Source organism: Mya arenaria, chromosome 12 (assembly GCF_026914265.1).
Source record: "Mya arenaria isolate MELC-2E11 chromosome 12, ASM2691426v1".
NCBI classification, from domain to species: Eukaryota; Metazoa; Mollusca; class Bivalvia; order Myida; family Myidae; genus Mya; species Mya arenaria.
Genome location: NC_069133.1, coordinates 54,181,515 through 54,194,548, shown reverse-complemented (window position 1 = coordinate 54,194,548; position 13,034 = coordinate 54,181,515). Strand labels below are relative to the sequence as shown.

At 33.9% G+C, this 13,034-nt stretch overlaps 2 protein-coding genes across 7 annotated transcripts in view; one reads left to right on the top strand and one right to left on the bottom strand.

The window, feature by feature from the left end:
• LOC128212475 (Fanconi anemia group I protein-like) overlaps window positions 1-2,496 on the bottom strand; it is a 35,925-nt gene extending 33,429 nt beyond the window's left edge. The window contains exons 1-3 of the mRNA XM_052917956.1: window positions 2,404-2,496; window positions 461-587; window positions 141-216 (exon numbers count right to left, since the gene is read on the bottom strand). Of these exons, the coding sequence (XP_052773916.1) occupies window positions 141-216; window positions 461-544 (160 nt within the window). The 5' untranslated portion in view covers window positions 545-587; window positions 2,404-2,496. The remainder of the gene's footprint in view (window positions 1-140; window positions 217-460; window positions 588-2,403) is intronic.
• A 1,902-nt stretch (window positions 2,497-4,398) lies between these two features.
• LOC128211193 (transforming acidic coiled-coil-containing protein 1-like) overlaps window positions 4,399-13,034 on the top strand; it is a 36,144-nt gene continuing 27,508 nt past the window's right edge. For all 6 annotated transcript variants that reach the window (XM_052915667.1, XM_052915665.1, XM_052915664.1 and 3 more), the window contains exons 1-6: window positions 4,399-4,524; window positions 6,141-6,954; window positions 7,089-7,176; window positions 7,567-7,792; window positions 9,364-9,410; window positions 10,174-10,216. In XM_052915667.1, the coding sequence (XP_052771627.1) occupies window positions 6,173-6,954; window positions 7,089-7,176; window positions 7,567-7,792; window positions 9,364-9,410; window positions 10,174-10,216 (1,186 nt within the window). In that variant the 5' untranslated portion in view covers window positions 4,399-4,524; window positions 6,141-6,172. The remainder of the gene's footprint in view (window positions 4,525-6,140; window positions 6,955-7,088; window positions 7,177-7,566; window positions 7,793-9,363; window positions 9,411-10,173; window positions 10,217-13,034) is intronic.

The following is a 13,034-nucleotide window of genomic DNA, read 5'->3' as shown; positions in this document are numbered from 1 at the left end:
TTACGATAATGTGTGTGGGACAATTTACAGAAGAAATGCAAAACGTAATTACTTAAAAATATACTAACAGTCCTCAAAAAGTGCATTTCTATTCAATGGATTAATCTTATTGATATTTTACAGATTTATTGTTATATTACCCAGAAGTACAGCTCTGACCAGTGTAAATGTGTCATTTCTTCCTTTCAGCACTTTCCTCTCTATCATTTGGCATAACTGAAATAGAAACACACGGTCATGCTGTTTGTGCATGTTCAACATGTAACTTAAATACATGTAATTATCTGATTACTTTCAGAACATTTAACACATAACTCTGAAAAGCTGTTAACAAAAAATAATTACAAATTATATACAAATTGTGATTACAGAGCATTCAATCATTCTAGGGCGAAAACCAGTGCTTATCATCTGACAGTGAGATGGACGCAAACTGAAAAACAAGTCATTATAATCACACCTCATCATTGCTAGCATTTTGGAGACAGGCCCGTAGCTCCTCCAGCTTATTCTCCTCCGCCAAGCTTGTAATCTTCTTATCCATCTCACTGACTTTGCCAACTTGAATTATTCATGAAATTTTGAATCTGCAACATAAGGGATAGACACTGTATGCATTGCGGATGTAATAAGCTTAATTAGGCCATCTTTTTCAACACGTTGGTGCATGCATGTCACAAAGAGGGCATGGAACTCCTTGGAAAGATTACTTAATAGTCAAGTTGACAGCCATGGAAGCCTTGACTAAGACTAGCTTGGTAGCCTTAAAGAGGGCAGCCCTTACTTCTTTACAACTAGCCTGATGTAAATCTAGCTACAATAATGAGATATCAGGGATACTTTTTAATTATTTTGACATTTCTTATGTATCCCTGTAATGCTACAACTCTCTACTAATGAACACTGGGCGAAGGAATATATGGTATTATTATGCATCGATGTTAAATAACAATGACAAATTGTTTCAATAAATACCCGAATGTGATCTAAACTGGATTTTATTTGTCAATAGAGTTGTTATTTTCGCATAAATATATTCTTGGTCACGAATACTGTTTTATAAATGTACACAACCTGTCATATTTATCCCAGATTTATAGATATCGGGATACTTGATAAACAATTGACAAATGTTACTGTTTTTTGATATTTAAACATGTTTTTTTGGTTTATTGACATAAAAAAATATGTGTTTAATTGTAGGCAATATTACTTCATAGAAATTTGAATTTGTAATGAGATAATTTCAAAATTGTGGCCGCAAGGATTCTCTGCGCTAGGACCGTTCGCTACTTTGTGCATTCGATGGTGGTCATCTCCAGTCTGCCATAGTAAAAATTCGTCAAAAGACTCATTGACAGCCATTTAGGTGGACTAGACATAAATCATCCCTTTTCCATGGCATCTGGCTTGAAAATGATAATTTTGGTGTAATGACCTCACACATTTCCTCCTTTGGCATCAAAATTCAGCATGCTGAAGTCAACAGTAGTCCAAATAATTGTACGTTGACGGATTTTTTTTAGATTTTGATATGGCAAATCCTTCACGTACAAATTGTTTAGTATCAAAAGTGGGTAGTTGTTCTGATCAGGATTCCATGTTAAAGCATATAGCGTCTATAAAATATCATAAAAACAAGAAATATTACCAGATAATGTCATTTTATATTAGTTCCGTACACAAAAAATAAATATCCAACTTATAATAATGAGTTTGACGGCTTTTCTTCATTTCATTCTGTCAAAACATAACGATATATACATGAAGGGCACCTGCAAGGCTTCAGTGTAGTCCAAATAATTGTACGTTAACGAGGTCTATCTGGAAGCTTTGTCGGAGGAGGCTGAGTTATTACGATTAATTCGCATAATTGTTATCTGTGTCAGTCAACTTTCGTTTTATTGGAAAGGTAAACAACTTGTTTTAATGCATTAAATGCTTGTTTAGTGCAAAATAACATTTCACTTACATGGTAAAATATGAATATAACTCTTTATGATCAATTTCAACCATAAAATACTTCACTTAAAACAATTTCAATATTTTAAAAAACAACAACGATTTTTGCACATTCCCGTTTAGACTTTAGGGATTGCAAGAATCCTGTATAACACGTCTATTATTTTAGACTACAGGTGTGGACAGACTTTGTTAAAATCACGACCGACTTAATCAAGCCATTTTGGACGGAAGTCTCATACCAGTTTATTACCAGTCACCTTTATTACAACACACAATGTCAGATTGTGTTAACAGATAAATGCAATGCTTGTGTAAAATAGAAAATAGAAATCAACTCAGCGAATAACAAAATAACACAGCCAATACAACAGTCATTGAATTCAGTCATCAAAACAAAGAGTCTATACAGATCCCAAGAGACTAATTCATCAATTTTACCTGGGACCAACCAGAATTTACTGATGTAAACACTAGAAATCTGCAATTTTGACAGGAGTTTGTTTACTTAAATATGGCGGGAATTATGGGAACCTGTCCAAAACGTCAATGTAAAAAACGGGATAACTTATATAACTTCGTATTTTTCTAAGAGGGGATGTAAATGAATACGAGATAAAAAAAAAATACTCATAATGCATTTCAAACCTACCTCTTCATTGCCTTGTATAAGGCAAATAGCTAAATAGAAACATTGTTATAAAATAAATAAATGTGGTGATATCTGAGCGGTAACTAGCGTATCAGACGTTGGATAAGAGTCTGGCATTCGGTCACTTCTAAGAGCTTCTTCGCTGATTTGTACGAATTATCACCAAGGAAACGGTACTATTATAAGAAGTTTTTGGTGTACATAATTCAGGTTTACAGATGCTATTCTATGCAGACACATTTATAGAAGAAAATAGCATTACATTTCAGCCCATGTATCAGCTTAAAAAAGTCCCATTTTATTTTAGTGATGGAAGCTTATTTTTTTTTCATTTTTAACCCCACAAAAAATGTATTTATCGCAATTACAAAATGCAACAAAACCGAATGTTACTCTATGATCTCAAAACTACAGAGAAAATACAGTTATAGCATACAAAGTATGTTGGTTTTTAGTGGGGTGCGAACCGACGTCGGTAGAGACAAGAAAACATATAACTCTTTGAAATATACACCTGAACAACTGGACCCCTGGTCCTTCATACCTAAAAGTGAAATTTCGACATGTTAACCATACATTGATAAAAATCACGTGATAAGGCCAATTACGCAACTACAAAGCTGTTTACCCTAATATAAAAAGTGTAGTATTCAAAAACGGTATTTGAGCAAATATCAACATTTGCTGAAGGGTTCAAGCTTTTGGTATTAGTTTTAACACTCCTAATGATTTGCCACACTATATGTTGTCATACACATAAAGTGCATTTTACAGAAACATGAGCCAGTACGAACCTGCTATTTTTCACTAAACAACATTGATATTTTTTATTTCGAAAATACTTGTACCAAATTTATTTCAGAATCAGGAGCTCAGTTTCTTCGAGTGAGGTTTTATTTGAAATTTTTCAGTATTTCTCTAGTCATTTCTCCAGACTTTTTCGGCAACTGTTAAGGGACTGTCTGCAAAGCACTATGCTCCTGCCACTTATCTACCTCATTTGCATATAATTAGCCAGTGATCAGTATTTCCAAGCATTTCTTTTTACTAAAGCATCGGGGGAATTTATCAGACATCATATGAGACTCTATCAAAGTTATATGCTCACTTTTATTATTCTTTTTCTCGCTTTATTTAATCCTAAGTGGCACAGAGGCTTGAACATGATACATCTAGTTAAAAGCTTTATATCAGTTTAAATGCATGATTAGTACTTAGGATGATTGAAACATAATATTTCTACATCACTTTAAAAGTTAATTGAAATAATATGCGTTCATCTAAAATGAAATTATTAAGTTATGTATTGCATTTTATTTTCACCTTTTACACGAAATAAATAAATTTAATGCCATATCTAACTTCTTCTTTATGGTGTTGCTCATTCTCATTCATCAGGGGTTTGATAATGATAAATATGTCGTATGCATATCATCATCACTCTGGTGTACGAGAATACAAGAGATACAAGAATCTTTATGTATATATGCATAAAACCATTGAATGCAAAGCTTTATTTTTGAGTAGATCTAATAACATTTTTTCTCTCTAGCATTATTTTTTGGCTTTACAGAATCGACACACCATTATAAGGAGCAAAGTCTATGTAAAAGAGTGCTTTTAAAATAAAAGAAAATATGAATCATGCTAAGTCTTAGACTTAAATATTTTTGTGACAATTGGGCCTATTTTTGTAAGGGAGATTACTGAGTTGTGCTTGAATTTGGTGAACCGTATTAGCGCACTGCCGTTTTGATTAAAACATTACAACAACAGTTATTTCCCTTGACTACTTTTCATTTTTTGACAGGTCCAAAGCAGTACAAAAAGTTTTTAAACTTAATTTAACACTTTCCTGGCATTCACTGTTTGGAAAATCAAGCCCATTTTTGAAAGACGTGTTACAAAAGGTATAATGATAATTTCTGATTAATGTTTTCATTACCAAGATAGACGCATAATAAAAAACTGGGTGTGTTTTCAACTGCTGTCAACAGGTTAATTAGTGAAATGACATCATTCTGTGTCTGAAGCAGAAATATCCTTTATATTTACGAGTACATGTTCTATAAAGAAATTCATTCTCACAGTTACAATGAAAGTTTTTTTGCTGTTCATAAGATAAGTTGCTGAATATCTAAGTTTATGAAAATCTATTTCTTAATTTTATAAATGCATTAAATTTGACAGTATAAAAAAAACATGAATGATTTGTGTACTGTGACTGGGAGTGAGAGTATTGGTCCCAGACTGTTAACACATGAACAATATTAGCCTTTATACATGTTTTTTAAAGAAGTGCTATTTATAAATAACTTATTTTATGTTGACGAATGGTGTAGACTATAGTCTAAAATAATATACGTGTTATACAGGATTCTTCCAATCCCTAACGTCTAAACGGGAATGTGCAAAAAACGGGGGTGTTTTAAAAATATTGAAATTGTTTTAAGTGAAGTATTTTATGGTTGAAATTGATCATAAAGAGTTATATTCATACTTTACCATGTAAGTGAAATGTTATTTTGCACTAAACAAGCATTTAATGCATTAAAACAAGTTGTTTACCTTTCCAATAAAACGAAAGTTGACTGACACAGACAACAATTATGCGAAGGGGAACAACTCGATACAATTGTAATAGCTCGGGCCCCTTCTGACAAAGCTTCGACCTCGTTATACAATCGTAACAACTCGGCCATGGCCGAAATGTTCCGAGCGATTTAAAACGGTGCCCTAAAGCCTTGCAGGTGCCCTTCATGTATATATTGTTATGTTTTGACAGAATGAAATGAAGAAAAGTCATCAAACTCATAATTATAAGTTGGATTTATATAATATTATATTTTTTTGTGTATGGAACTAATATAAAATAACATTATCTGGTTATATTTCTTGGTTTTATGATATTTTATAGACGCTATATGCTTTAACCCGGAATCCTGATCGGAACAACTACCCACTTTTGATACTAAACAATTTGTACATGAAGGATTTGCCATATCAAAAATCTAAAAAAAATCTGTCAACGTACAATTATTTGGACTAGTGTAGACTAATGTTAAGCAAAACGTAATTAACCTTAGAGTTTTAATGTTGTTTCATATGATTATGATTATATATGCTGTTTGGGGTGTTTAAATAAATTATGTGTGATGCCAGTTATTGGGTTTCATTTCTCACAATACAATAACGCTAACAGATTATTATAAATTGAAAGATTTTTTATTTGTTTTTGAATAACACTCGCGTAACAGATTGTTTATTTAAGCCAAATAAAGTGAACTGATTCTAATTTTAAACAAGTAGTCATAACTGCTTGTTAAATGTTTTATATCAAATTCAGACAGTTTAATTATTACAGCATCTACCTGCAAATTTGTTTTTTTGGCAGTTCAACTGTAATACTGAAATGATGTATTTTTTTAATGATCCTTTTAATCAACTTCATTTGTTTAATGAAGACATCTGTTTACGAATTTAATGACTAAATGTTTACAAATGAAATTGTTGTTTCCTATTTCAGAACTTTAATCCTGGTTGTGTCATTGGTGCACAATGGGGGATGCCGAAGCAACACCCCCATCACCACCTCTCTCCCGAGGTGCATACAACATCAACTTTGATGAGTTGGATTTAGATGCTATTGACCCATTCAAACCCCGTGGCGGCCTATTATTGTCGCCTACAAAGGCGCCAAGCAATCCTTTTCAATCCAAGTCGAAGATAGCGTCGTCCCCTCCATTGCCTAGGCATGCAGCGCCGGTCACACCTGGGCCTGTGGAAGAAGATATATGTGTTGTGGATGAGCCAGAAGATTTTCCACCTCCCCCACCCCCGGAGGAAGAAGTAAATGGCGGTGGAAATTCGCAAATTGTTGATGACGAAGTTGTGCTTGAAACTGTTACTAGTGAAGCCTCAGTGTCTGATCCCATTGAAATTGTAAGCAATGAGAATCCATTTCAAAGTAAAAATAAGCTTGGCCAATCTCCGCCAAACTTATATGAGGAAAACCCTTTTCAGACTAAAAGCAAAATTGCAGAGTCTCCCAAAAGTTATGACATATCAAAAGATATGAAACCATTTCAAAGCAATTCAAAAATGGGTAGGAGTCCCCCGGATGGGAATGAGGCACCTGTTATTGATGAAATTCATAACGGTGCTTGTGACAATGTGGAAAATACTGATATAGACAAACCAGCAAATGAATCTCAGAAGAAGAGCAATGCTAATAAAGGATTAAAAACAAAAGCAAAGACAAAAATCATGGAAGCTTCTGAAAAAAATGGTGAAAATCTGGAAAATGGCCAAGGTTGTGAAGAGAAGACAAAAACAGCAGAGTAAGACTTTACCCAAGACACAGTGCTCGGCAGTTTGATTAGTGTTTTCTTTATAAATTCTGAATTAAACTGTTCACTTATTACTATATTTTGCAGTCTTATACGTGTATGTTATTTAATATCTATTTTTTCAGGAAGAAAACTCCTAGTCCAAAGAAATCTGGCATTAAAAAACCAAAAGCCAGGTCAAAGTTCAAACCTCCCACAAATTTTGGAATACAAGTGAGTAAACAAGGTTTTGATTCCAGGCTTATTTAGATAATATACAAGGTTATGTGTCATGTTCAGGTTATAAATTATGTGTTACCATTGAATATGACAGTATCATTGGTATTGAATTAAAATTGTGCAATGTTATGAAATATAACTGGTTTTGCAACAAATTCAGAAAGCATAGATTTTACCGGTATATAACATTACCGATTATAATTGTCATCGCAGTCTCTGCAGAATAATGCAACATATTGGTAATTCTTAAAAAGTTATTATAACTTTTAATAATATATGTACCATCTTTTCAGTAATAAAAAAAGATTTCTGTTATGTGAAAGGGAAAATGTTATTTCTTTCTAATAGACACGTTATTTACCTTATTTCTTTTACAAATTACAGGACACTGGGGATGTTGTAATATTTGCCCCTCCCCCTCCGAATTCTACGCAAATTGCCAGTAACGAAGATCAACCAATGATTGAGGATGTTGACACTGAGACAGCCAATCAGATGACAGTATCGGAGCTAGTGGGGCGGGCTGGAGGGATGATTGACAGTGTTCATGATTTTGGTGCTGCTGATATGCCCGAGGAGAGTAATGAAGCTATTACCCCTGCTTCTGATGGTGAGTAAAGATCTAGGCACAGAAGAGATTGAGTCATGCAAGTTACTAATCTTATCAGCTATTTTGCTTTTTTTGTATGATGATCCATACTCATCAAATTGGGTATTTTCATGCAAGCTGCTGATTTATGGCTTTAATATGAGCTATAATAAGTCAGGACTAAATTTGGCTATTTTGGGTATATGACTTACACCAGTGAAATTGGGTATTTTTATTCAAGTTGCCAGCTTACGGCTTTAATATCAGCTATGACAAGTCCTGGCTTATTTTTTGCTATTTTTGGTAGATGACCCATACCGTTCAAATTGGTAATTTTGGGAGGCAAGTTAAAATTTCACTAGTATGATAAAAAAGAGCAGATATATTGATTAATAAATCAATTACCACTAGTGCGATGCCTGTTGGAGAAAAAGTATCAAAATTATGTTGTCATTTTTTGGTGAAAAATGAACCAATAACTTTTCAAAGATTCATTCGTAATATTAACAAAACAAATTGGGGAATAAATCCGATTTTTTTTGTCATTAGAAACATAGACAGATATAGGCTATTAAGTGGATGAAAAAAATCTGTTATACTGTATATTTAAAGTTGCAACAGCATTTTCACATCACCACAAGTTTTCAAATGTCATCTGAACCACCAGCCTATTATGATATTTATAAACTGTATTTGTGTCTGGTAAAAATATGGCTATAAACAAAGAACTTAAATAGTAAAAGAAAATATGTTTCTATGTGTAGTAAACATCTGGTAGTGTTTTGTGATCACTAAGAGTCAGTCATTTAACAAAGGATAATTATGTTGAAAAAAGCTTGCATTTATAATTGACAAAGATAGACAGATGTGACACTGATTCAGTGTTTTAAATAATACATGTACATGTAGATAGAAGGATGTACTGTAAAATGTGCCTGTTGAGTTTTTTAAAACGGGGTGAGAAGGTTTTTTATCAATATCATGTAGAGATTTGATATTGTTTTTGTTTTATATTAGCTTGATTTTGTTGTTCTTACTAGACATGCCAGTATACTGCAGTAGCATTTCAGGCAACACCACAATGTTGCTTCATGTTGCATGTTTGCCAGTGATAAACTTTTATTTCTCAACTTGATCTTCAATGAAAGCCTTCTAAAATTGCACTGTAATTTACCTTAGTGTTAATGCTCATGTTTCCTTTAATGGGATTGCTGGACGGATTCCGATTTAATCATTTATAAAGCTTCTGATAAAAATAACCATGGATGTTCTGTTAAGTCATTAAATGGTTTCATATGTTGGCTATTTAGTGGTTCGTGCATGCGAACACTAAGAAAGATACAGTCCAAACTCGCTATGTCGAACTCTGTAATCTCGATGTTCTGGTTATGTCGATTTTCACACTATTTGTATTTTGGTTATTTCGAATGTTTGTCATCTCGAAGTATTTCCCTAGGTCCCAACGACTTCGACATAGCAGGTTTTGACTGTATTAACCAAACAAATGATTTAATCAACTAATAATGATTAGTTTATTACATGTATACATAAATTAAGTATAATTAAAAATGTTGCATGTTCATATTTTTCAGTGTTCAGTGATGAGCAAGGCTGGGACGCAATGGAGCCACATGAAAATGTGAGTTATTATTACTGTACCTGACAATCTGCCTTGAACATAACATACTATTCTTTTCTTTTCACATTTTGGTTGGTCTGGTTACAGGGTACATGCCTAGGGAAACAGAACAAAACTGATAACCAATTTCATGCAATCATGTATAAACTACAGACATGCCAAAAGCCTGTTTTATATCGTACATGTGATAATAATTTCCATCAAATACATGTATGGTAGTAGGCTTTAACTTCTCAAAACACACTACCGTGACGTTAAGAGGCTGGTAAAATATCTTCTTATTCTATCTGGTCCTACAGAAATTTCAGTGCTTCTTTCCTGGTATTCACTAATGTCCTGAGTCTTAGTTTGATACACAGACTCAGAAAAGCAGGATTTAAATTCTTTTGTAAATATGTTATTTCAAGATCAAAGATGGTAAAAATTGCTGTATCTGTCAAAACTAATCTGTTCTACAAAAGAACACACAGCTTTTGTTACATTTTAGATATTTTGAAACATTTAAGAAATCAGTTTTCTGAGTCTGAGCATGAAACTTAGGCTCAAGATGTAAGCGACCCAGGTAGACTCTTTATTTGACATTGTACAGCACAAAATTATATTGAGCCTTCACTTACCGGATTATTCTTCGGGCAAATGAATTGGAATTATCAGGGTTTAAAATGGCCCATGTTTCAAAAATCATTTAAAGCAAAATGAAATCATGAGTAATTTATAAATAATTTGATATTGCTTGTTTCTCTGAAATCATATGTACTTTCAGACTCGACTGGAAGAGAATTCCTTTAAAGACAGCGTGCCTGAAGGTAGGGGAAATAACTCATGGTGTCATAGATAATAGAATGGAAATAAACCTTTAGTGTAATAATAGTGTGTTTGCTTAAGTTCTTGTGGTATATAAGGCTATGGTATCGGTACAAGAAAGCACTTTGTAATTTCCCTTTGCAAATGTTGCTGCTTTGCAGTGGGTGCTTTTTTGTAGCATGGCATTGCTTCGAAAAACTAGTCTTAAAGCCATGTTGACTTTCTGGGGGGTTGGTTTAACCTCATTTGCTTTCTACTGGGTATCTATTTCTGTTTTTAACAGAGAGCTTTTTGTGGCCCATTACTTTGGTAAGTAGAGCTCTTCTGTGGTTCTGCAGAAAAGTGCTCTGCCTTCCCAGTTTTGAAGGTAGGGGAAATAATTGATGCTTTTATAATCTGGAAAATGGCAATGGTAAACCTAGTTTTCTTGGACTTAAAATGAATACTATTGCAAAGGTGTCATATTTGTAGAGAAGAGTTTGTAGAAAATAGTATAGTTGTAGGCTTTTTTCATAGTGAGGTACAGTACACTCAAGGAGTTAGACCCACTTTCCGTTTCCCTTCGCGGATTTTTGCTATCGCGGCCAACACAATGATTTTATCGACTGTCCGCGTTCTTCGGAGTGTGAAGTTAAGGCCCTCGGTGGGTGATCAGTCGATCGAAGAATAACGAACTCGGCGTTTCTTGGAGGGGTTAACTCCGTGAAACTCTGCGGACACTTGATAAGAATCTACGCTAAAGTTATTTTATTTTCTTAAAATTTTCAACCGATTACGACGGCTCCAGTAAATTGCTATTATTCTTTTTCCTCGGCCCGTTTTGCATGAAGTTAGCTTATCACAAGGTTGCAGTCGTATTTCACTAGTTGCACATGCATTTTATAAACATGTTTTTGCTAATGACTGATAAACACATTTTATTCGAGAAATTCTAGGTTACACATTTTCGGAAAATCAGGAGGCCAAACACACGTTCAAAGTTCACAGCGCATGGTTTTGAAGGCCTTCTTGCCTCGTTTTCTGTTGAAAATTCCATTAAATGTCATAGCTATTTTCAACCACCAATAATAATTTAGTATATTTTACATTGTATTGATCATGCGCTTGACGTCAGAGGTCATGGTTCAGAATCGTGTAAATAGTCGGCTGCTTTATGATGTAATAAAATTAGTGGCAATACTTTAATGATTCAATGTTCATTATTCAAGACAATATTCAATTGACATTTACGGACATAAATACAAATTAAATGTTGGTACATGTAAGAATCTTTTACGCTTAAGAATGTGCATAAGCATAAAAATAAATAAGTTCTAAACAAGAATGATTTCTTGCATATCTGATTAGACTCAGAGTTCCCCCGAGGGGTCATAAAATGGGACGATTCTCAATGCTATCGTTCATATTAAACTCGGCGGTAAGCCAGCCACTCGGAGTAACTCGGGGGGATTTAAGCGAGGGGAACAGTTGTACCCTCGGAGGAAACCCGCGATCATCGACTTTATCCCTCGGAGTGAGGGAGGAAAGTGGGTCTAACTCGTTGAGTGTACTGTATTGTGATGGTCAGATAGGCCAGATGGCTGTTGTCATCCATCGTTGTTGTTGTTGTGACTTCACCACGTAAACTGCTTTAGCAATTTTAACAAAACAGTACTAAGTCACTCTCGTTGGCAAATGTTGCGTGAGAGTGAGGTCTTGTGTTGTGGGGAAAACCGGAGTGCCCGGAGAAAACCCACTTGTCCAGCTTGGTGAACACTTACCAAACTCACATGCGCCCAGACCGGGAATTTAACCCGGGTCGCCTTGGTGAAAAGCGAGTGCACTAACCACTGCGCTTACCAGACTTTGATTGACTTTCACAGGGTCAAGCATGAAAATCTTTTTCCTATCGTTTCTTTACTTTAGTGAACTTCAGTACATTTTTATAACCCTGTTAGTACAAGTACCCAGTCCATATTAATTATGGACTACCGTAAATCACTGTGTATAGGACACTATCATAGATAATACCCAGGCAAAAAAATAAGTGAAAAATTGGGGGAAAAAACCATAAAACCTCTAATTCCATAGATAGGACGCAATGAATAAATGTCAAAATCGGCAGCCACCCTGTTTGTTTTCAGTGACAATTTTTTTTCAAATCATTAAAATGGCAATGGTTATTGTAAACTATACAGGTAGCAAAGTATGTTTCTTTGTTTATTTGTTTTATACATGTCCATTTAATAAAAAATGACATTATCTCCAACATGATCATGAAATATATTCAAAATCGAGCACAATAAAATAAGAAGCAACATTACATGTAGCTATTTCTTGAATAATATAATAAATTGGTGCAAGTTTTCAGTATTGATATTTCGGTATTTTGGAAAATATATCCTTTATAATGTTTTACTCATGAAACAACCTATTTTCAGTGTTTTGATTGGTCAAACTATAACCCATAGTAAAAACTTGCTACAGAATGATCTGTTCATCATATCTGGGGAACTTAATTATTATGTAAAGGATGAACTCTCTAGACATTGTGTTTTCTTCATGAATATTTTATGTGCTGGTTAAGCATTTAATGCTATTTGTTAATTCTATTAATTCAGGTTACATATCTGCCACTACCATATTTGTTATAATGTCAAGCCTCTAAACTGACTGGTATGTTTCTTTCATCCTATTGAAAACTGAAGCAACTGTCCATGAAAAGTATGCATTCAAACATGTTTTGAAAAGAAAACTAATAATAATATGCAATTGTTAAAAACTGAAGCGAAGTAAATATTTTTAAAAATGAATAAAAAGATCTGTCATCAGTAATATTCC